This window comes from Homalodisca vitripennis, chromosome X (genome assembly GCF_021130785.1).
Source record: "Homalodisca vitripennis isolate AUS2020 chromosome X, UT_GWSS_2.1, whole genome shotgun sequence".
NCBI lineage: Eukaryota > Metazoa > Arthropoda > Insecta > Hemiptera > Cicadellidae > Homalodisca > Homalodisca vitripennis.
The window spans coordinates 30,602,508-30,629,305 of NC_060215.1; the positions used below are offsets into that span (position 1 = coordinate 30,602,508).

A 26,798-nucleotide genomic window follows, 5' to 3' on the forward strand; every position below is an offset into this window, starting at 1 on the left:
GTTAGCTGCGATCACCCTCTCCTTCTTCAGTCATAGCAAGTGGCCTTGATGTAAATTCACATGAGACCAGAAGCAGGGTAAACTGCCGAACTTGGAGAGACAGGAGGGTGGTTTATGAACACTTGCCATCGCAGGCAGTGGTTACAGACGAGGTATTCATTTCATCAACAGGTTGCCAAACTGTATTAAAAGTGCCTCGAAAGCGAATTTCAAAGCACTTTTAATAAGCATCCCGTTCACTAAGACAGTCTTTAGTCTATAACTGGGGGCAAGCCTGACACATGCCGATGAGAAGTGATTCGATATAGACGAAACAAAGTATGAGAAAGTTAAGCCAAAAGTTTTAATAGACCCTGGTGCTCAGCCATCTTGATTGTGTGCCAGTGATCTGAGTCCGCAGGAGAATGTATTACAGCACACCCTGGATGGAACCGTGACAAAATTAATGGTTACTGTACTCTGGCCCATTGATACTCAGGAAACGATTTTTCACTAAAACCGGGTTTTCCTAGCTCTCTGGAGGATTGGTAACTGATATTTTACTCTTCAACAGCGTTAAAAACGATGCAATCGTTTGTTCGTAAGAACGTATTCCTTCACTGGATCGTTTGTCCACATCGATGTTCGTTACCACAGTATTCGCGTTTGAATCAGATCCCCGCAACAAGCCCGACCTCTTTCTGATGAATCAGAGGTCGTCAAGAGAGCGACGCACCCAGTCGATTATATCATAAACAGTCGATTATATCAGGTATTCCTTGTCTGAAATTGCTTCAATGGAAACACGCCATGGAAACGTTGCAGAAGTAATTTTTCTCTTGTTGTTTTTCTCTTGTAATTTTTGCAAGTGTTTGTAATTTTTCTCTGATATGTTTCTCAAGATGTAAGGTGAAACAGATAATGGTTTGTTTTACAGTCTTTATTGGATGATTAGGAACTGATTCTTAATCAGCTGATCACTCACTAAATTCATCAAAAGTGCGTATGAATATAACAAAGTAAGTACGAGTGCGATAATTACACAGATGCTATTTATTTAGTATACTTAGGTTGTGGAGGGCTTTTATCACTTTTAAATTATTACTAAAACCCATTGTGTCAATGGCATAATGTAGCCGGTATAACAGTTATCGCAATATAACAGTGAGAGATAAACGGTTAATAATAACCGTGATATAATAACGGGATAATAATGTGTTATAAACGGTTAAAATTATTTAAATTCCAGCTCCAGTGATCATCTAGGCAGAGTTTTAAATGAACCATTTGAGTGGAGAAGATCTAAATAAAATCTAAACTATTGTTTTTCTGAACTGTTTTACAATTAAAATAATTTTTTTACAATCGTTTTCTATAAAAAAAACAACATTCCCTTGAGCTTTGAAATGCTAACTTGTCTTGATCATCATACCATACAATAGGGATGTTGACAGACTTAGGCTGTTGTTACCAGTGTTTGGTTGTTGCTGACAGCCTTTGGTTGCAGTTGACAGCCTTTGGTTGGTGACAACACACGGATTCACTCCTACGATAGATCAAACTCGCCCTCTCCGTGGCACTCCATTGTCAAACACATAATTATATAAATTAAGGTAGGAAGTTTTGTCAGACACAAAAACCTACAGAAAACAGTGAGTTTTAATAAACTGAACTATATATAATAAGGTCAAGCCAGTTAGTCTTGCAATTAATTTAGTTTCATAAGCAACACTTCTGAAGTTTCATCCACACAGTATAAATTATTCGTAGTCGAGCTTTGAATAATTACAAAAGTTTTATAATTTGACGCAAGTTCAACGAAGAGCTGCTATATTTGGCATTATTCTTTTCATAGATTACAACTAATGAGAACTTTAGCATTACGTAAAACTAAATAAAACTATCCTTTTCCCTAAGAAAATTAAATAAAGTATTGGCAGCCGATCTACTGTTTGCGGACGATAGAATTAGCACACAGTTTATACATGTATTGGTAAAACTGTCAGACACAGGAGTCGACCGATTATTAAGAAAACCACACAAATATCCATAACGAATATACTTTTCATCAATTTGAATTCAAGATTTCATAAATTCTACTCAAAGGAGTCAATAATATGTTTTTAAACAATACGATATAATGTTCGTTTGACGTTAACACGTTCTGCAGAGGACAAGTTCAGGTCAGTTGAAAACCCCTAGCCGATCCTTATACGTCTTGTTTCTACATGTATAAAATGTTTCTTAGAAACATCACCGCACAGCAGGCTATTATTTAAATGCCCAAAAAGTTTCACAGAACAGTCAGTGCCGCTTTGAAAATTGCTCGAGCGCAACAAACTCCAAGCTTCATTTGAACACCATCCAGTTTTTTTGCCACGCCACTAAAAGTTATTGCAATAAAAAATTGGATGTCTTAGAGAAGCCAATAACTGAATCAAGGTAAGAATTTTCATTAGCTAATCACCTTTAATCGTTTCGTGCTAAACCTGTGGGATTTTAAAATTTTCATTGTTAAGACTGATATTGAATAATACTTAAACAGAAAATATAAAATCCAACGAAATGCATAAAAGATCTTGTCATCTTGTAAATTACTAATCACCCCCTCCCTCACCCAATGGTCCTGATTTCATATGTCAAAGTAAATATCTCATTCATTCATTCACTCACTACTCTTCAAGTACTAGTACCACTTACTACACGTACGATACCGGTGCCATTGACCGCATCACACCGTCAACCCCGCGAGGAATTCCCGACCTCAGTCCCAAAGTGTAAGCGTGTGCCAAGAGAGAATGCTGGTAGTTTATTCTACTGTAGTCACTTTGTGCCAGTGAAAGGCTTGTGACTCGAACTGTAAGATATATGAGTATACCCCTGTCAGAGTGGCATTCACTACTGTCATGAAAATTAATTACTTTATAGATGATAATACAGTATTGTTTGATGCATTAAAAGAATTAATAACTGCATTGCATGGGCCAATCCAGTAAATTAAGTTCATAAAAAATATAATATTTGGTTTAGTTGGAAATTGGATTTTTCATTGATACTAATGGTTTTCAAAAATTAAAAGAATGCCAAGAAGAACCAATAGAAGAATCCTAAAGAAACACCTCCCCCCCCCTGAAGAATTCCTATCCTAGTGCTCCACCATGAACTCAACAATAGAGTAAAAACGCCTTTGTACCAGGAGGTGATTCAGACGAACTTTGAATACTTTTGGATAATGGTACTAAAATGGAATGGTTTGATACCATTAAGGAGCCTATTTATTAGGCTGACACCAACTTTTATTGTTCTGTGTTGATCAATTTCGAAACTGTTCCTGCCTCTTGTTCCGGACTGGGGACATCCCTGCCCCGTACCAACTGAAATTTGAGTCGACAGAACAGGACGACCTCGAGAATATAGAGGCAGGGTCAAGTCAGTAACCCAAGCTCCATAATGGCCTAAAATTCTGACAGCTTTCATTAGAAATATAAAAGTGTTTAAAGTGTGTATTGGAACAGCTGCCCCATTGAAGATGTTTAGCATTAATTAAAGTTCCGAAAGATTTCTCTTAAAATAGAGTCGATGTAAAAATAAAAAAAAAATAGACCTATAATTTAAGAAAATATCAAGTAGTGTTTGTGCCAAAGTCTCATTTAACAGTACATCAAAAGTTTTATACTAGTGTGGCACCGCGTTTGTTTAATTTAATAACTCCGAAGATAAACCAATTTACAAAACTAAATGAGTTCTTGAAAAATCTAAAAATTTGGTTGTTTGAGCAACAAAATATAGACAACTGGTTAATGTCACAATTTAAATTAGTGTAGACTTGTTGTGTAGATTTTATTACTATTATCTTTTTTTTTATTCCCTCTGTAATAATAGTTTATTTTGTTATTGTTGTACAGTTACTTTTTTGAAGGGATAAATTTAGTTGTGTAATTTAAAGCACAGAGTTATTAAACAGAGATTATTTTTTGAGTAAAGTAAATTTTTTTTTCCTAATACGAGTTGCGTGTCGCTGCTAGCCGATTTTTTTTTGCTTTAGTTAAGTGATGGAGATCCCAATACTGGTTTTACCTATGGGGTTCCTATTTTGTCTTGTCTTAAATACAGTTTTTTTTTTTAAGTTATATTATCTTTTATTGAGACTGTTTTTGCATCTTAAAATGAACATATTGTAGTTACTTAATGTAAGAACATTTATTTTGATTTATGCTATGTAAATGTATGTATGTATTTTATTATGCATGAATATGTATATGCAAAATGTATATTCTGTGTTTTTGACAAAATAAAGAATTATTATTATTATTATTATTATTATGTCTCTCCGTTCATTTTTGCGATAACTCTTGCTAGACAAGTCTTCGAGACTTAAAGCTTGTACGTAGACTTCCCCTGGTACAAGGATGGACTGTACTGATTGTGGGGTGAAAAAGCAGAAAATTTGTAGTAATCCTGGAAGAGTTAGTGAGTTTAGTAAAAACTTTCGTTACGTTCCGTCGGGTTCTTCCCTTGAATCAGATTATTAATAAATAATTGTGTGCAAAAGTGCCAGAATGTGATAGTTATGTAATACAGTTTCGTTGGCGTTGTAAAAATGAGTCACGTGATTACCATTAGTTAAACTGAAAGGTAATCAGAAACAATAAATCTGTTTTTGTACTAGTGCATAATTTACATTGCGTTTTCGGTGGACCTATCTGAGCCAATCTGGCAGTAGAGAACTCAGGTGTGGGATTGCCCTGTATCCCTTTCATTGTATCTATTAATCTGCTAGGTATCAGATAGTGTTTAGATTGTAAAGTAGTAACCTGATATTTTGGAGTTTATTACGGAAATCCAAAGTGGTAAACAAAGCTAAAACTCATTTACCCTAGAAAAAACTTGTGAACTCCAAATTTTCCACCCATTTCAATGGACCAGTGTAGCGGGGATGAAGTAACGTCGAGCGTGGCTGCTGCTTGGATGGGTGACCGCTGAGCGATCCTGTCCTTGCAAGCAGCCCGCCTGCCCGGCCATTGGTGGTGGTTCGGAAGTCACCTTTAAGCCGTTGGTCCCCAGGTTAAATGTTAAGTGTTAAGAAGGCGGGTCTTTTTCGTTTAAGGGCCAGCACCTTACAAACATACTATACCTGACTGACAGTGCATTTAATCGTTTTTTTGGTGTTATTAGTTCGTAGGGCAGTAGTAGTCCAGGTACTACTTCTAGATTGTATAAACTCGTCTTATCTCATCAGTGATAAACGCGCGCCGCTTATATTTTGCCTGTAATGTAACCTGCGTTAGTTCTGTCTGAGTTTTAGCGTGGTGAGTTGATCTGGGCTTGGACTTTGCAAGCTCGAGTTATTTTTTTTCTAAAAGAGCAAGCAGCGCAATGCGCTGCGCAGCGGGCTAGTATCGCGTGATCTGAGTTTTGAATAGGCAAGCTAGGGTCTTTTGTGCTGGCCCTTAAACGAAAAAGACCCAAGAAGGCTTCTTAGCCCTAACGTCGCCTGGTAGAATCCGGCATCTTTACTTTACTTTAAACTCCATAAAAGGCAATATAGACGACGTCTCAACTGAAAATTTAAAACATATTGATTAATGTGAGTATTTACTATTTACTATTAGACATGTCTGAACAAATTTAAAGTGGATTAAAATTTATACATTGGTGTAATTTTATACTGCTTTATGGTGTGGAAAGTAATGTGGGAAAAAAGGCGTTTGTAAGTTGTATTGTAATAGGTTCAAGAAACATATTTTTTAACTTCTTTGAATATTGTTAAACTTTTGCCTCGTCCGTCGAAGCAGCATTTTCCAAATTTTGGCCTGCTGAAGAGGGATAATACCCAAGGGATGGTCACTGTTAACACTTTTATTATCGATACCACAGTGGGTAATCTATATATTCTCGAGAACCGCATAAGTGAGGAAATTAAGTCAGTGCCACTTCCCTTTTTATTCAACTCTGTCAGGAAAACTCTTCAAACTGTCTTAAGCTAATATTTGTCTGCCTTTTTATTATTTGGCTCGATCTACAAACTTTTCCAATCCCAGACTTTGTGTACACAGTGACAAAAACTCGCCATAAATAAGTTGGTTAAATTTGAAACTCAACTCTGCAATAATTTGCAGGAATGGTTTTTTACGAGTCAGACCGCCCTCCTTGACAAAAGATCTGACCTTCTCCGATAGACTGGTAAATGTTAAAGCACATCCTCTTCAGTAGATTATACCGAGCCTACATGTAACCTTTAGTGAAATGGTGTCACGAACACTGCTTGGGCAAGGTTGCCGTACTTAGCATACTAACACGTTGGCTACGGTAATCATACGATTATGTAAATCCACTTTTTTCCGATATCCCGACATCATTTACTGCTTAAACTCGAGAAGGCTTAGGTTGAGCTCAACGATATTATTTCAGTATTTCTGCCAACGCCATATCGGTCTGGACACCAGTTGTCTATTTCTTCTCATGGTTCGACCAGTGTCTCACAAATATGCACATATACTCGTAATTGCTTTTTACAAAGTGTTAAAACACTAAAGTATACGTTTAACCCTTGTACACAAATGAAAGTCTGTTCAAAGTAAAATATGCCCTAGTTCAAAATTACAGTATAAAAATAGGGGAAACTACACTATCCGGCATTTGATGGATCAAACTAAATCTATAAAATTGGTTGCATAAGCTCATAAACTAATACGGTACAAGTATTGAGCGTTGGCTGAGCCGAAACTAAAGTATAACATCGGTAAAATAGGTGCTCAGTCAGCGTTGCTCACAGAAACTACTACAGTACAAGTATTGAGCGTTGGCTGAGCCGAAACTAAAGTATAACACTGGTTAAATAGGTGCTCAGTCAGCGTTGCTCACAGAAACTACTACAGTACAAGTATTGAGCGTTGGCTGAGCCGAAACTAAAGTATAACATCGGTAAAATAGGTGCTCAGTCAGCGTTGCTCACAGAAACTACTACAGTACAAGTATTGAGCGTTGGCTGAGCCGAAACTAAAGTATAACATCGGTAAAATAGGTGCTCAGTCAGCGTTGCTCACAGAAACTACTACAGTACAAGTATTGAGCGTTGGCTGAGCCGAAACTAAAGTATAACATTGGTTAAATAGGTGCTCAGTCAGCGTTGCTCACACAGAAACTACTACAGTACGAGTATTGAGCGTTGGCTGAGCCGAAACTAAAGTATAACATTGGTTAAATAGGTGCTCAGTCAGCGTTGCTCACACAGAAACTACTACAGTACGAGTATTGAGCGTTGGCTGAGCCGAAACTAAAGTATAACACTGGTTAAATAGGTGCTCAGTCAGCGTTGCTCACAGAAACTACTACAGTACAAGTATTGAGCGTTGGCTGAGCCGAAACTAAAGTATAACATTGGTTAAATAGGTTTCTCAGTCAGCGTTGCTCACACAGAAACTACTACAGTACAAGTATTGAGCGTTGGCTGAGCCGAAACTAAAGTATAACATTGGTTAAATAGGTGCTCAGTCAGCGTTGCTCACACAGAAACTACTACAGTACAAGTATTGAGCGTTGGCTGAGCCGAAACTAAAGTATAACACTGGTTAAATAGGTGCTCAGTCAGCGTTGCTCACAGAAACTACTACAGTACAAGTATTGAGCGTTGGCTGGGCCGAAACTAAAATATAACATTGGTTAAATAGGTGCTCAGTCAGCGTTGCTCACAGAAACTACTACAGTACAAGTATTGAGCGTTGGCTGGGCCGAAACTAAAATATAACATTGGTTAAATAGGTGCTCAGTCAGCGTTGCTCAAACATACTACTTTAAATCGTATCGGTGTATGTGACAAAGAACTCAAAGTCTTCAAAACACCCTTTTCAGTAATGCTGGAGGCACGATTATTTCGTTGCAAAATACGTAATATTATTGTTTAAATCACAGTTTCCCTTAAATGTGGACAATATAACGCAGGAAAACCTCGTAAATGTGAAAACAGATTGCGTCAAGAGGCAAATTCCTGGAAACAGCTCGCCATAGCGTGTCATACTCGACAAACTCTTTCACTAGTATAACAGCTGTGGCGAACCGAATTCTACGAAATTTAATTAAGGGTCTGTCAAGGGGATAACTTGGTATGTGTAGACGACAGACGCTTTCCCTTCACTGTGCAAAAAGCTGATATCAAGCACTAGAACTTTCTTCGAAATAGAACTTTCCAAAGCCATTAAAATGTGTGCTTTTTGCCACTGTACATAAAACTTGTTTGTACTATACATATTTCTTGGTTTTGCTTTAAAACTACTTTATAACTTAAAGAGTTTTTTCTTTTCATGAACAGGAAAATTCAGATCGTTCAGTAAACCTCAGGCGTAATCTAAAATACGTTTCGCGTACAATACTATGTGAAAGGCTACAGGCCCGTTAATGTTACAAATTGGATTGTTACAAATTTATGTATGTCAATATGTTCTAACCAATTTGAGACGGAATCCGCAAAAATCCCGCTGTTGTAAGTCGTATACGTAAAATGGCGTTTATAATCACTAAAACTTGCCTTCTTACGAAATCAACATATAGCTACTTTCAGAAGTTGGCCTTTTTAGGTTTCCTTAGCCCCGTTTTGGAGAGTTTGGGATACTTCATTTCGTTCACTTTAAAAGTCATACAAACATTAAAACCGGATGAAATATACAATGTGCGTAAGGAACCTAACATCAAATACTAGGTATAAGAGTACTTTACCCTTCTTTGATAAAACTAAACATTTTTATTCCTTGTAACCCCGGTTTTCCTTTATTATGCCTCCCAACATTTTGCATGTTTTATCCTACTCGGGACTATAGTTGTTTTCATGTTGTGTTAAGAGGAATACTATTTTGGGACCTTAGACGGTGTTTATGCTAATTCAAATGAACTCGAATACGACTATATGAACCGCTTGCATTCGTTTAATCACTTTCATTACCAAAATTTGAAATTCCCTAAATACTTAAATAGCATCGTACAATTTGTAGTTCTTAAACTGCGTGCAGACAGCATCTGTAAGTTACTGAATTATTTTAACACCACATGTACGACTGAATGTTACTGATCTGTACAAACATAAAACTTCTAAGCCGTTTATAATTTATTGCAAAGTATCATACCATATAGGCGTATTTGACTAACAGTAAAAGGCAAACGGAGGTAAAAAAGTAGTATTTTATTCATAGAAAGTAATTTGCGTCTATGAGAAGCATCAAGCGTTGCAATATTCAGCTCCTCTCCGCCTCTACACAGATTTAATACGGTCTGCAACATTGTTTTATGACCGAGATTTAGTGTGTCGGAACACTGAATATTTTAATAATACATACGGTATTTGACAAAATACGATTTATATGAACTAAGAGGACGTGGTTTCCAATTTTGATTAATAACAGTTTCTGTTGTCCAGTTTGTCGCAAACAGCAGTTAGTTGTCAAACTACTGGACTGGTGTTTTGTATTATATCCAGCATTGATTGATTGATATGTAATCTTGACAATGTTTGATTCTACTAAACATTTAAGTCCAAGATTTTTCGAATCCTTTACTGATAGACTAGGAAAGTATTTTGATCAGTTTATGATAATGGATGTTTTACGGGTTCGTAAGAGGCTTAGTTCAATAAATCAACGGAGAATAGCTGGATAAGAGAATAGAACCTGTGTGTACGTTACTTAGGGGACAGATTAACTTTCGGTCTCATTAGATCATCCAAAATTCCACAAAGATCAACACATAATGTAGGTATGCGGGAATTACATGTAACACTTTACTTATACGGTTAAGTGTTAGAGAGGGCTTCTTAGCCCTAACTTCGCCTGGTAAAATAAGACATTCTTTACTTTTTTTATTGTTTTTTGACGAGTTTCTTAATCAATAACTCATATTTTTGAACATATATATTTTGCTACGTCACTTTACAACTGTTGTTACTAGTTATTTTAACCTCGTTTTATCATCAGAGTTACTTTGAATGCTTGGCCTACACGACATTTTTATAAAACATAACATACGTACAACGAAGTCTAGTTCGAATATTGTAAATAAATATGGTGAATTAAAAAAGTACATAAGCATTTAAGTTTTCAGAAAGAAGTAACCACTAGGACAAAGAAAAACTGGAGTAGTACAAGATGACTTCTTTAACTCAGTCTTTAGGTCGATTGAGCACTACAGGATTTCTTATAGTCTTTAGGCTTTCCAATGTGAACACTATCAAGATGAAGAGAAGATTTGCCTTTGTAAATAATATATAAAACTTTTTACAGAGCAAATCATTTTTACACTTGTCAGGTGAGAAGTGGCGTTTGGAAATGGAACGTGGAGATCGGACAAGCATTGTAGGGAATGGGATTACATAACTGGAAACCATTGTAGAGCATGGTCATTAGAAAACATGCTTCAAAGGGCATGTTACTACAAGATGTGGCATAAGCCCAGGTTGAGGCATTACGGCACGTGTCCGAAAATTTACTTATACGGCATTGATATCTTTGTTTATATGGATAAACTTTGAAAATTCCATTCGCCACCAACGAAAACAGACGGTACTTGATTCGGCGTTAACGTAAGGTACTTACGGAATTGTCTAAGAAACTCACAGAGAAAAGTGTAAATAGAAATACTTCATGTGTACGCCGAGAATTGTGTCAGACTTTCCGGGTTAATAAACGGTAGCTACCGTCTATAAGATGTGTTGTTATCACAAATAAATTTTTGCACGAAGGAAAAGGCTATTGCTTTTCCTGAAAAGGGCTTTCATGAAGAAAGAAAACTGTGGGAACGAAACGATCAACTGTAAAAGCTACATTAACGAAAATTGAAGAATATAACTCATACTAAAATGTAATGGCAGACTCTTAGAATAAACCCTTTTTTAATTTTTCAATAAATTCAAATTGCAAATAATTGTAGATATATTTCTGATGGGTTATTTTTGGACACTTCTAAAAATTGGACACAAGACTTCTACAACAATAGCTACCGAAACGGGGAATTAGCGTTGGATTACATATGGGGACAACGTAGCAAGGCTATTCGTGCTCCTATTGCAACGGACCGGGCAGGTCTTGGGACAACATCCTGGGATTGTGCGACTGAACAAAGTCCTAGTTTGGAGTTTCGAGGAGGGAAATAGCTCTCATCATAACAGATCAAAGAACAAAGTGAGCTTTTAGCGCAAATGAGTTGCCATCACGAATCAATTCCGCAGATGGTATCTCGACGGGTTGAACTGACATGTAATTTGTAGGCTTAAGTGTTACTTTCGGCGTTCTCTACTTCACACATGTGGGTTGAAGCAATGTGTCCGTGCCAGAGTCACCAAGAACGTGGAGAAGATCTTGTCGATTAAAGAAGAAAAGTCAATTCGATATAACATCGGTGAAGCATTTATGATTTGAAGGTCATATCCCGAAGTTTAGGGATTTTGTGCGCAGGCAGTTTAAACCGCACGTATGTACTAACTGTAATTTTAAATACATGATTGAGAAACTTCTCTTTACAACTAACTATTATTTAACTGCCAATTCGACCGTTAAATAGAGGCAGGTGAGAATTGACAAGTCAATAATACTTTAATATATATAGGTCATTACTGTTAAGGAAATATTTATGTACATTCATATGTATGTATAAACATGGCTTGATTTAAAAATCATGAATCACCAGACATCTGGCTCACATACTAATGCCACATGACCATATTAAATAGGATCAATTAAAAGTCCTGTAATGGCTTTACGGGCTTAACTTTTTAATTGTTCAACTCCCAAAAGTCAAACTCCCCACTTTAAAGCACACAACCTGTACACTTGTATCCAACGAAGCACGAGTAGGTTCTATTCCCTTTTCACGTATGGGTATGTGGGGAGCCGATAAATTAAATAAAATAAAGATGAATAAATAGCGAGACAAACCATACTTAGGAACTTCAAAAGATAATTTGTTCCGACAGTTTTTACTCTAGTAAGTCGTTTACTGTCATCAATTAATCAAAGGGTCATCAGTTGGAGTTGGCTTACTATAAAACACGCAAGCAGGAGAGGGACGAAAAATTGAAACTAAAAACGCAATATACAACAAAGAAATGATAGATCCGTGGTACTTTAGAGCAAAGTTTCGCACAACCCCAGATATCGTGACCAACAGAAGACAGACTGAACTAAACATATCCCGCGTTAATTTACGCCAGAAAAACTTTGAAACTGGTAACGATACAACTTATGAACTACTTGGTAGATATGATTTATTAAAACTACCGCATTTCAGGGCTACAGTATTATGTAAAATATAAGTAATTACGATCTTAACGAGCTGAGAGCCGTTTCAGAGTTTTGCTCATCGAAAACCACGATGTATAACCAATCAGGTACAATGGTAGTTAGTACAAATCAGGTAAAGTGGTATATATTTATCAGGGTGTGGCAAACTATGCCTTATCGTTGTTTACATCTTCTACCCCAAAACCTATTTTTGGATAAAAAAGGAATTAAAATTGCTGGTACTAAAACATGGACTTAATATGCGGTGCTAAAAATTATAGAGCGTAAAAATTTGTCGTTGTAATAAAAAATTGTATTTTACTCTTACTTGTACTAACGACTTACTCGTTTTCGAAGTTCGTAGTCCTCGTTTTTGGAAAGGTATAAAATTGTTTGGTCCTTTTGATATAAAATACTTTTGAATTTGAGATGTTCCGCTTATCTCTCATCGTGAATTAAAGTCTCGCAACTTCAATAATGAGTTTTCAAGTCTACTCTGAAGTGCAGTGTTTTACTTTTGTAAGTTAAGCCACTAAAGAAATTGTTTAACGACTCGCTTTGCTATTTACTAACTTTTTGTTTTAAAACAGCTAGTTTCATTTTATTCTGTACTCCTCTTTTACATTTAGCGCCCAGTACGATAGCCACTGTGATAAAATTAATAAATACTATTTTATCTTGTTCAGAGGACTAAGTAATTGTGGGTAATCGTTTATAGTGCATTCTTTACGTTTCAGTGTATGAAGATATAAGGTTCTTGAAAGGCCATTAAGGGTTTGCTGATACGTTTTGATCCCACAGAATCGAATGAGAGGCGTTAGCACCAAAACTTAATTTTCCTTCACCATAGTACTGACTACTGAGCAGTTGACGTTTAATAAACAAGGAAGGCCATTAGTAGAACACAGACAATAAGGAAAGTCTCCAATTGTTTGACCATGGACCCTTAGGTTGGCAGCAAAGTTACAATTACGTAGAATGTCGTAAGAAAACTACTTACAGTTACTTGTTTTTGTCTTTCCTCATACTGTGTTACTAATTGCGTAACATATAATAATATATTTATACTACAACAGTCGTAACTGCTTGTAAAGGCTTGGTGTAAATTGTACAAAGGTTATCGGTATCATAAGTAATACGTAAGTCCAAACACCAAAATTTGGAATTTTCTCAGCCCACACATTCGGAGGAAGTGGATGTCCTAAACTATAAACAATTTACGGTTTTTTTATATTCGTTGGAATTGAGCCAATTCTATTGTATTGAAGAGCAAATTACTTGTCTAAACTTAGTATATCTGATATCCTAGTGTTACATTTCCGGCAACAAAATTAGTTAAGTTTGATTTTGTCGAGATATGTGTCACACTGATCATTTATAAGTCCTTGATATGATTGAATTAACAGTCTTTGATTTTAGTAAATGTAGAGTGAATTTTTGTAATTGATTTGCATGCTAAGTAGGCTAGTGCCGTGACATATGAAAATCTGTTACGTCTTCACCGCTAAATATTGAGTAATCGATTTCGGAATTGTACATAAAGAGCTATAAATTTAATATTAAAACTATTTTCCGAAACTAAAAATCCATTCCAATACCTTAAACACTAATGTACTAATGTTAGCACTTTGTAATAAACACATTTTACTACGCTTTAAAAAGAGTTCTAACTAATAGATGTACTCGGACTTCCACAAACTGTACACATAAACAATTAGAGAAATGTGTGTTATTGAAAGAACGAATATCATAAGAAACAATTAGAGTCTGCATCAGAAGAAAGAGAATGGATTGGTCCTAAAGCGGACTTTAGGTTAGTTCAAAAACCCTTACTCTTTACAGTTAAAAAAATAGTTCTTTTTTATTAAATAGTATGTTTCTGTCATAGAGAGATTTCTATTAGCAATTGCGAGTTTATTTCGTCCCTATTGTTCAAATACAGTAATTCGAATTTACTAGAAAACTTTCCGTGAAAATAATAAATTAATTCACTTCTTACCTTGTTTCCACATCAACTATCGATACAGAAATCATTTATACAAATGTGTATATATAATTGTAAACTATTTGTGTTCATTATCATTATCCCATTTGCATGACCACGTCTGTTATCATACTTCAATTCACCTATTCTTCTATAGATTATTTGAATTGTGGTTAACAATTATAGTGATGTGTCTATTTATTCGTGTGAATTATTAAAAAAAACGGCAAAAAACTTAAATAATCATGTGATGCCGCGCGGACTGCCGTAATCGGGATTCTCGAGAAAGATAAGATAACAGCGACAATACCGATCACAATACCTGGAAATGCTTTTTGATTGATGGAATGTTAGTTCTGTTACTCAACTACATCGTTTTATAACGTTCTAAGTTCATTGAAAAAAGTTTAAGCGTTGGGGGTTAGTTATAACGGAATCTGACCCTCTCATGAGTGTGATTGAGGTAATACGGTAAATGGTAAGACGTATACGGACGGCAAGAGTAATACACTCTGTCACGTACGCGGTTTGCGCCTTTACCAGAGTAAGCCAAAGGTTCGGCCAACTCGGTATTGTGCGGTTCCCCCGCGACCGCACACTATCAGACCGCAGCTGAATCCGGTCCGCTATCTAACAAAGTCGGTGAAACGACGAACCGAGTCGGGTAATGTATTGAGGAAAACGTTATCTATCCATCGTCTGCTCTTTGCGCCTCGTCGTTCAGACCTCACATCGCTCATTAGGTCGGAAACTGCATCGTCACCAAGGTAAAGGCGCTGCAGTTAATCCATTACTGTTGGAAAAGTAATGGATGTGTCAGTAATAGCAATGGCATGTGTCAATAGGCGGAAACCATTTATAATGGCTAACCAATAATATTAAACAATAGTAATTAATCATGACTATATCAAGTGGTGCATAACACAGTTGCGATTAAGTGGTGATTTTGTTGTTCTTTTGTCAATTAGTTTTAGCATCCTCTGCAATCAGTGCTAATGGTATTAGGTAAGAACTTGTCCATATATTGTTCATTAATTCTGTCGAATTTTTTTATCGATTATTATTTATTATTCACAACCAGTATTCGCTGTTTTAAACAATAATATTAAACAATAGTAATTAATCATGACTATATCAAGTGGTGCATAACACAGTTGCGATTAAGTGGTGATTTTGTTGTTCTTTTGTCAATTAGTTTTAGCATCCTCTGCAATCAGTGCTAATGGTATTAGGTAAGAACTTGTCCATATATTGTTCATTAATTCTGTCGAATTTTTTTATCGATTATTATTTATTATTCACGACCAGTATTCGCTGTTTTAAACAATAATATTAAACAATAGTAATTAATCATGACTATATCAAGTGGTGCATAACACAGTTGCGATTAAGTGGTGATTTTGTTGTTCTTTTGTCAATTAGTTTTAGCATCCTCTGCAATCAGTGCTAATGGTATTAGGTAAGAACTTGTCCATATATTGTTCATTAATTCTGTCGAATTTTTTTATCGATTATTATTTATTATTCACAACCAGTATTCGCTGTTTTAAACAATAATATTAAACAATAGTAATTAATCATGACTATATCAAGTGGTGCATAACACAGTTGCGATTAAGTGGTGATTTTGTTGTTCTTTTGTCAATTAGTTTTAGCATCCTCTGCAGTCAGTGCTAATGGTATTAGGTAAGAACTTGTCCATATATTGTTCATTAATTCTGTCGAATTTTTTAATCGATTATTATTTATTATTCACAAACAGTATTCGCTGCTTTCCTTAACCGCTTTCTAACATGGAGTTGGTGATATTTCGGTGCAAACAGAATATCTGCTGGAAGAGGAAAGTAAGGTGGACAGAGAAGGTGACATTGTCCCTCTGATGTTAACCACTTTTCGAAAAGGAGTTAGCAATATTTGATAAGGTTTCCAAATATTAAAGAAATATTACTATACGGGAGTCTGTTCGGATTATCCCATATTAGACAACATACAACCTATGCTTTCCCATTAGGCTTTACTTAAGTTTGCATCCTATCTTCATCGGTTAGTTATTTACTCTATTCCATTTTACTGTTTTCTATACTTGTTATGGGATTTTTTTGTTTAATAAATCATACTGTATCAAGTGCTCGTTAGTAGTCAGTTTTTTGTAATGTCCACTAGTCTCAAAGTTTGTGTAATGTAAAAATCCTTTTGTAAAACACTAATAGCTTCTCACCCCATCACGTTTCTAAAAGTTAACGTAGATATGTTTCGGTGCAAACAAAATATCACAAAATATCTGCTAAAATAAGAAAGTAATTGGTGACAATGTCACTCTGATGTTAACCACGTGGACTTGTACCCGTACACTCTAACTGAGTGGTTACGTCACGAGGATCGAGTGCTAACCTACGCTAAATACAATCGTACTATTTTATCCCTTGTATACGCGCACCGCCCAGGCACATAACGTTACGTACTCTTAACGTGACGTTTTGGCTGATCTTCAAATTGTCTCCACCAGTTAATTTTGATTGTTAGTATACATACAGGGTGCAACTGAAGTCCTGATACGCCTGGATATATTTGCAACGGCTTGAGATATCGATGTACCACCTTCACCATACTTATTAAAATACTTTTTTGGATTTTTTTGAATGATAACACAAATCCCCCCCCTTTTCAAAGGGGGTACGGGGGTTTAACTTTAAATTGTCAAATTGCAATCCCTATCTTGTGGCATGTCGTTTTAAAGGTCTATTCAATCGAAACACAACTATACTTTCATTACTTAATTTACACGCTGTATACAGGAAACGAGACGATTTATAGATTATTAGGAACACATTTTTGCCGTTTACGACATGTTCCAGGGGAGAGAGATGGATATCTTCAACTCAAATTTACAACTACCAAACTCTGTCTTTGCAATAGGTTTTAGGACAAATTTGTAAGCAAAGGTTTAGGTGGGAATTCGAGGCATTTGCATATATTGGTTCTTGAGATATGGTACTTCAAATCTAACAATCATTTATTAATCTACGGGATCACAATACTCTGCATTGCAAGGACTGTAAAGATGCAGAAACAATGTTTTAACATCCCAAAGAAGGGATTATTATCTTCTTCGATGTCAAAATTTCAGAAAACGTATTACGTCTTTTATGACGACAGGTCCAAAAGGTCCAAAAGGGCGAAATCTAAACCGAGTGGTAGTGTAGACAAGTTAAGGTGTTATTGGACACAATACTGTTTAATCTCAATACTCTGCCGCCTTCGCAGCGTGCAACCCACTTAACACGCGATCTACAGTTATCACATGAGTGTCATGACACACCAGACCTTGTCAAAATCACTGTGTCCTTAATTAAAGTGAAGCAACTGCTCCTGTAGCAAGATTCGAAGCAAAATCCCTGTTTTGATTCCTTTTTTACATTATTACAAAATAGGGTTGATATTTTATAAATGTGACTTGGAGCCGCCCTTGGAGGCCCAATACTTAGGTGCGGTACGCTAGTGAGGTTGTATTCGTTTTTGCCTGCAATTATTAGAGGGCGCATTTTACAATCTTACTGTGGACACCAAAGGTCTAGTCTACCTATAAATTATTGATCGTTCATCCAAAAATATCGGAAAGAGAATTCTAGGAACATTAAATCCTTACTTCCTAGAATAACCAAATATTAGTATCAAACTCAATGTAATGTTTTAAAAACCCTGGCCTGTTGTACATTACATCATTATTATCTACATAATGGTACATATTTAACGTTTACAACTTTTTACTGAGACATGTTTAAAGTAGACAATCTTAATAATTGTAGCAAACAAAAGTTGTTGCAAAATTATAACATTTCCTTATTTGATTTATATACTATATTAATTGGAAAATAATAAGTTACCACGTGAGTTAACAAAGCACTAGGTTCTTAACTATTTATTTGTTATATTGATAAGATTTTCGGTATTTTGGTACCATCCCGGAGGCCACTATTTGGAAGAATTTTTCCTGCCGGGCACCAAAAACAACTATATTATTAGAAATAACAGGCTTTACTTGTCTTACTGTGCTAATTGCACGTCCTTATGACTATCTGTTCTTGTTTTTTGTCACCCAAAAGGAAGCGATGTCGGCGAGGCGGCCACTCTGTCCCTACCTACAACTTGTTATTACGCGACATAATTAGGTTTATATTAGGTTATCATAAATATGTTACCGGTAGTACCAAAGTTTAAGATAACCTTTACGATCGGTCACGTGATCTCAACTTGAATTAAGGTACTATCTCTAGGGTTTTTTTGGTATTTCGCCAGAAGTGTGTTTCGGATCGATACTTTACCGAGCTCGGATCACGTTCTCCAGATCATTCAACTTTTCTGACGTCAGATCACGTTCTCCAGATCATCCAACTTTTCTGACGTCAGATCACGTTCTCCAGATCCTCCAACTATTCTGACGTCAGATCACGTTCTCCATATCATCCAACTTTTCTGATGTCAGATCACGTTGGACGATGTGGCACGTAATCTGAGGTCGGAAATGCCCCTTGTCATCACTGTGGGCTTCAGAGGGAATACAAATAATTCGATTAAAATACCTAATAATTTATAAACTGTTTTACTACAACAGGCGTTTAAAACTTCGATAACCTTTTTAGTTTTTTTCAGTTATAAAATACTTATTGTATTTCTTAAGTTTTTACAATAATCATGCATTTTTCAATAAAAGAGAAACCCGACCCCTTCGTGGCCCCTCTGCGGCTACGTCCCTGTTAATGGGATTCAAATATTAAATATTTTATACCGAAGCTTATATTATTAAAACATCAAACGCAGATTAACATAGAGAAAGTAATTGTTTTCAAGATAATTGACTTCATTTGGACCTTTCGCCACTGGTGTGTGGTGTATAACTTACAATTACCTACTTTTTCCACGGCAAATATCTTTTGTTCTTAGTATATTAAAATATTTCTCAACGCGTAAAATTAGTATACAATTTTACCAATTTATAGTGTGCAAACAATGAAAAATATTCAACCCCGTTTGAGTAAAACGATTTAGGCTACAAAAGTCGGACGCGAAAATTTCCTGTTTAATTAATATGTTACGCAATATGTTAAATTAGACACCCTAAAAAACTCTGCAAGCAAAAATATAGACGTAGGTTAGTATAGGGAAATGAAAAGTTAGTACGGAAAATAAGCAGTAGGTTAGTTTGAGCGATATTTTCAAACCGTTTTAAAATTATATGTCGTTCTTCACGGATTCAAAAGATAAAACATTCTGTTTCATAAACACTACGTTTAAAACGCAAACCGTAGTACACAATAGAGAATACAATTACTAACCTGCCACTCAGTCCAAACATTATTGGCTATTGAACCCTTCCAAGAAGTTCATTCTAAAACGAATCGTAGAGACCCAAATCAATGCATACCCAAAATCTGAATGCCTTAGGCTTGGATATGGATTACAACTTTCCATGATTGCATTTGCAAAAGTCTTTTTAGAACAGTCAAACAAAAATAATGTTTAAAAACTTGGGTTCAAATATAGTTTGTGTTGTGTGCGTAAATTCAACACGTTTGTTTTGTTTTAGACTTCAGCATTCTACTTGGCAAAAGTAGTGTAAGGTTTTGGGTAAATAGCGTCAGTAAAATTGCAGTTGTGGAAGCAACTTCGAAAAAGCTTCAGAAATACAATTTAGTGGAGTAAATGGGCAATAAGTTTGTACATTTTGAATCATTTAACTTCTCCAAAGAAGCATAGGACGAAATGCTTTTTTACGTAATCAGTGACCTTTCACCTCTTCACAATAGTAAATCCTACACACAATCTTGCGTTAAACTATCTATTAGAAGAAAAGACCCTCCCCCCCGCCCTGCATTATGAAATCCTTTAACAACGGTACAATGTCCCTGATAATTTCATCATGAAATTAAATTAAAATTTCGTCATGAAATTAAAGTTTTGGAAGAACAAAATTATAGATAATAAAATAGTCCATGCAAATTTGTACACCCGCTTAGAAATAAAAATTGTAATTCTAATTCGGTTATCCTAAATGAAACTGATTAAGTTCCTAAACATATCATGTAGGTTGCATAATGTCACGTAAGGGAGCCAGTGAAAGTAAAACATTTTAAAGAATTTGTAATGGACCCCAGTATACTGCCAAGACGACTTACTTGAACACTTGGGAAACATGTTTTTGACATCATTAATGGGTGTGATTCATTACTTGATGTTGCATATCGAATTTTAAACACTAGTAGAGTAGTCTTATACTTTAATTACTGGAGGCCTAGGATTAATGGCATGTTTGTAGTTTCAGACAACGAGGTCCAGAAAGTCTTATAAATGGAAATACCCGGATTGAAAATTTAAAAGTTACAGGAATCCAATCCTATTTCGGCCCATGGAATGGAGCATAACAAAACATTCGATGATTGCTTTACTTTAAAAAGTATTAACAAAATTCACAACCGCCATAAACTTAAAATCAATTATTTAGAAATAGCTCATCAGAGGGTGTTACAAACAAAACATCCGGTTGGTCTAAATTTATGGTATGGATAGTTGTAGATATACATTATCCTTTACAATTTTAGTTTGTTTTATTTTATAAAATTACACATGTAACTACAAATTGAATTTATAACTTTATACTCTTTGTATTATGCACAATTATTTACTCTTTTTACCTAATTCAAAATTAGTTTTATTAACATATGACGGTCCTTTTGTTAATATATTTTGTTAATACTTTGACCTATTTCTCTTGAAAATGTCTTGTTAAGAAGAAATATAGAGGATATTTATGTTCTATTTTTCTGTTATTATTGAAAATATACATATTCTTTGTTTGAAGGTTATTTTTGACGATGGAAGGATTGCGTAGGAAACAGGATGTTTCCGGACATTTTCCACCGTTCAGTGAAAGAAGAAATCAGTAACACTACGTTTCGAGATCTGCAATCTGATCTCTTCTTCAGGTAATAACTAACCTAATACATAATTACAAACTAGGTTAAAATAAACAAATCATACCAAAGCGTTGTGGCATGCCTAAGTCAGAAATCACAACCACCATATTGTTTGTCAACTTCACTAACTCTAAAAACATGTACTTAATAAAAAACTATACAAAACACTAATCATTAAAACTATTAGGCCTACCACACACGGGTCGACCGGTTTGCGACTATAGTTTCAAATCGGTTGCAGACGCAACTGTTTGTTGACCTTGGACGTGTGCTGGAGTGGGGATCAACACACGGGCTGACTAAACTGCAACCAGTTTGAAATCAGTTGCCGACTGGTCGCATGCGACCGTATTTTCTTGTCACCAAACAGTTGCGTTGCATAGTTTCACGTGTTTGTGAGTGCAAGATGGGTGATCAAGAGTTGAATTTAAAACTTGTAGCAGAGGTCGAAAAGTACGAAGTGTTGTATAATTACAAATTACCAGGATATTCTAGAAAGGATATAACTGACAAGGCTTGGCACGAGATTGGAGTAGCAATGAACATGACAGGTAATTGATAGCAGATATGTGCAGGGTGTCCCGTTGTGAAGTAGTGCCAGCTAAACGATATAGTTTTTCAGTCAAAATAAGCAAAAATGTTTAGTGTTGATATCTCAAGACCTATCGTTATCATCGATAATTTGACAGTTTAAACCGTTTAAAATTAGAATTTTTTCATGACCACCATACATCTGTACTATAGTATATGTGAGAAACTAAAATTCATGCGGTTGATAATACAGTCTTGAGAAAATAAAACATTTTTTACCGTTTCATAATGGCGGTAATGTAAAATATTTTACCCATTTAAAATATCATGGATTTTTGCCCTTTATTTATGGGACATTCTGTATTATAATTTTAAATGAAAAGAAATTAATAATAAGTCAGTTACAAAATATAGTTATAATTTAATGTACAAAGTTTTATTGAAGTATGTTTTGACAGTTTACTTGAGTCCTTATAGGCTTGCAAAACCGACATCTTGCAATCAATGATGTTTCACTTGGAAGAATGATTTATTCTATAGCTTTTTACCACTGCCAGGGCAGAGATGATTGAGGAGAAATGAAGTAACTTGCCAAATATTGTCTCACAGTAACTGCCGAAGAGCGTTCAGTGATTGGATGCTGTCTTGGGCATGGTCCTTCAGCTATTTCCACTGTAGCCGGCGTATAGTCGATACCTTCTCTTTTACGTACGTAATTGTGTAGGATACAAGCGGCTTTTACGATGTCGATTACTGTTTCTGCATTGCGACATCTTATGGGACCATTTAACACTGCAAACTTTTCAGTAGCCATACCAAACGTGCATTCAATAGATTTTCTTCCTCGGCTTAATTTGTAGTTAAATATTCTTTTTACATCATTGAGTGATTTTCCATTGTATGGTCTCATTACATTGCGTGCTAGTGGAAACGCTTCATCTGCCAAGAAGTAGTAAGGGAATGGTCTATGTATGTCGTCGTATCGCAATGGGGTGGGTGGCGGAGTTTGAAAAGCACCATGGTTGAGCCAGTATCGCATGGCACTGACCTTGTAAACACCTCCATCGCTATTTCGTCCAGCATATCCTGGTTCTATCATAGTGAAAGCACCATCAGCATCACAGCATCCGAGTAAGATTATTGAATTGAAACTTTTATAGTTAAAATTTTCTGAACCAGTATTTGGATATTTCTCAATGCGGATATGCTTTCCGTCTAACGCCCCAAGGCAATTTGGTAAGTTCCACAATGTCTCAAAACGTTCGGCAATTACTTTCCATTGGTCACCTATTGGTACCGGCATATAAGTTGCTTGCAATGCATTCCAAATGATTTTCGTGGTTTCTTTAATAATGACTCCAACTGTACTCTCGCCTCTTGCAAAATATAAAGAGAGAGCGACAAATGAACATCCTGTAGCCAAATACCTGTAACAAACGCTTGAATGTAACAAGCATAATTACTGACGGGTTTTCATAAATTATATATAAATACTTAGTGTACTTATCACACGTACAATATTGTGCATTTCTACTTTATACTACAACTTACATCGGCCAACCGATTCAAGTTTTGCTATCCCTTTTTTTCTTTTCAGCTGCGGAATGCAAAGACAAGTGGCGTAATCTCCGGACAGTATTCATGCGAAAAATCAAACCTTCACCTTCGGGATCTGGCGCTAAGAAGAAGGCCTACTACCTGGCAGAGGCCATGCAGTTTTGTTTGCCGTTTGTAAGAACATCAGCTCCTCCTTCTACAGGAAATTTACCAGAGGTTCCTAACTGTAGCGACGTAAATACCGACGAAACTTTATTGGAATCACCAATATTGGATGATATTCCAGATGATCCTTCAATTGAATCACCGCAATCGCCGTCAATAGTACAGGATAATACTTCCCGGTCATCCCCAATCATACCAATACAACCTCATACCAGCTCACAGCCATCGTCCATTCCGAATGAAGGTAAAAAACGCCTAACGCAGAAGAAAAAAGCCGCTGTCGAAGCAGATCAATGTTTTGCTGCATATTTTAAGGCTAAAACAGCACGACTTGAAAATAGTACTACCGCAAACGATAGTAACAAGAAAGAAGCTTTGAAAATGTTCCTTCTTAGCTTGATACCAGAGTTGGAAGAACTCAGTGATTCACAAATCAAACAATTTAAACGCAAAGTTTTTACTCTTATTGATGAAATATCAGGCACATCAGATGTCACACCAGCGTCGCCACATTCCAGCATTTCACTAATCTCTCACCAGTCAGGCAGCAATATTAGTGCGCCGCCAACATCCGCTGGTAATTACTACACGCAATTTACAGAGGACATTGACGCCAACCAGTTCTATGTGCAAAATCTGGAATAATTACTTGATATCTAATTTTGTATTTTGAAAATAAATACATACCTTAGAGTTATGAGTATTCTTTCTTCAGCAGTCACACATTCCCTCATATTTGTTTCAACCTTATGTATAAATGGAGCAACCAGCGTCACCAATTCCACATATGACTCTTTGGACATTCTCTAGAAAGCTATAAACTTTCTGTCTGTCTCTTTTAATTGTTCAGCTGCTACGAATAGTCTGCACCTTACATTTTTCTCTATGTATGGGTGACACCAATATTTTCTGCGCATTCTTCGTTGTCTACGACGTAGAAAACATGCAATTATGTCTTCCTCATCCTCACTAGTACTTGACATGATCGATAAAGTTACACTCCGACAAATAACTATTCAATTATTGATAATTTATCAAGTAAAACATGTGAATGTAAACATTACTATACCACTATACGCATGTTCGCACAGAGATCGCCAACTGATCCACACCCAGTCGCGTCGTGTGTGGAGTCAGGTTTTATTTTGGTTGCAAACTCGTTGCGTTTGAAACTAGTTCTAAACTCTGGTTGTAAACGGGTCGACCCGTGTGTGGTAGGCCTTAGAGTTCTCAGTTTTACGGCGTTATCAGTGAAACTATCAAACGTCTTATCGCTATAAGATAACGAACTTGAAACTGGTCTGCCGGGCTTGAGCCTCTAACGTTTACGTTTAGAACAAATCTATGTTAATGATTTAATAGCTTTTTAAGGAATTTGTGATCAGACCATCCATAATTGTATTCTGTTACGTGATACGTACTATCTCGAGGGATGTTTTTATTAGTCATTAGTGTAAGGACCAGTTGCTGCCTCAGGCCGCATTGATGGCTGGAGTTATTAGTGTCAGACGTTACGGTAAATAGAAATACTTTCTAATCTTGTTCAAACAACTACTACAATGACTGTCTAGTATTACAGTAAGTTAGAATTACTATTATATTAGTTTTGGTCGTCACTTGTACTCAGAAAAGTTCCAGATCTGGGAACATTTCACGAAATTTGACCGAATAATGTTGCACCGAAGTTAGAAGAGGGTTCTGAATGAAAATCCATTGTCCTCGGAGATGTCAAACGCGCGTACAAGGTTGATCTGTCTGTGAACGAGTGTATTCGACATCAGGTGAAACATTTATCAAACTCTGTTCCGCGGATTATGTACCTGGCCCGAGAGAAAGACACGATATTTAACCGAGCCCGACACATTTATTTCGCTTTTTTATTTTCCACGACAATCTTGTAACACGTACTCCACGAGTGGGTTAATCTTGACTTTATCAGTCCCATAATTAACGACGAGCTCAAAGTTTAACCGGAGTGAAAGCTTGATAAGAGAGAGTACAATGCTCGAATACAAATTACACAATTGCAATATTTTGTTTTGCAGTGTTTATTTATTGATTGTCCAACTGTCCGACATTATTTAAGCGTGTAGCCTGATTAAATGAATGTACTTAACCAGTCCAATTATTATAACCGTTATTGGTATAATTTCATGTTTCTATTGTGTTACTTTAGAATATTGTACTTATTTTTTGGAATAGTTCTACATTTCTTATCTCATAAAATGTATCCTACCAATCGGTGATGAGAGTATTGTACTTATATCGTCCTATGTCTTATGATTTCCTTACTTTGCGCCCGCCTGCCCGTCTGATTATGTTTCCCAATGATTACATAAAAATTTTAAGTTACAGCATAAACATTTTATAATTATAATCATAATATGAAACCTAAGTAGGGAGTAACAACTTATAACATATTTTATGCTATAAAATATCAACAGCTTTAAAACTTAATACAGTTTCATAAAATTGTACATTGCAGAAAAAATTATAAGAACAATACTTGTAAAATATAATACATTTTGAAAAAAACCTTGGTTTAAAATAATTTGAAAAATAACTAACAAAGTATTTTTATTGTTGAAATGGATCAAAATGCACACAAACTCGCATAACATAGCAACAATTATGATTACAAATGTATATTCAAAGCAATTGTACTTGATTTCAACAAACTAGGTCCGAAAGTAACTGGTAATTATTGTAAATGCTTTACATGATAATTTATTGATTTTATGTCAAAGCTAGACCACGAAAGACAAACAGTCCCATAGTTTTAAATGCAATAGCTACATTCGTGTATTCGGAATTATTAGTAAAAAAAAACGCAAACGTACTGTCAGTTAACCCACAAACACGCTCATGTTTGTGTTATACTTTTATTATTTTTCTCTGAAGAACAATATGCCCTAGACTTCAAACATGGTTTGAAAACGTGAAAACCCATAATTAACCTGGAAAGTATTTATTTGCTTTCACACCATACATGTCATATCATACATATATTTAGAAATATTTCACTTTACGTCTTAATGGAACTGTAATTTTACAATAATATATTGACTATTAATACTGACTGTCAGTATGTTTACAGTGTACTATACTAATACTCATTACTAGTATTTATTTATACAGCTAAGCTCGGCTTGTTATTACACCCATATTAAAATGGTTTGTTACGTAAGTAATACCCACACGTATATGTACAGTTTGCTTTCAACTGAAACTAATTAATTGAACGAATGTAATCACATTGATCAGCTTATTAGTATTGCTATTGCACTAAGGAGATTAATTAATTGTTTAGCTTGTGCGTGTATATTACAGCTACGTAACAGCTACGTTTTA

At 35.7% G+C, this 26,798-nt stretch overlaps 2 protein-coding genes across 2 annotated transcripts in view; one reads left to right on the plus strand and one right to left on the minus strand.

Annotated features, from left to right (window-relative positions):
• Positions 1-26,798, minus strand: part of LOC124368875 (calcium/calmodulin-dependent protein kinase type 1-like) — a 385,883-nt gene that overhangs the window by 322,816 nt on the left and 36,269 nt on the right.
• LOC124368876 lies at positions 23,367-24,107 on the plus strand. Its single transcript, XM_046826350.1, has one exon. The coding sequence runs from the start codon at positions 23,367-23,369 to the stop codon at positions 24,090-24,092; it is 726 nt and encodes a 241-aa protein (XP_046682306.1). The 3' UTR covers positions 24,093-24,107.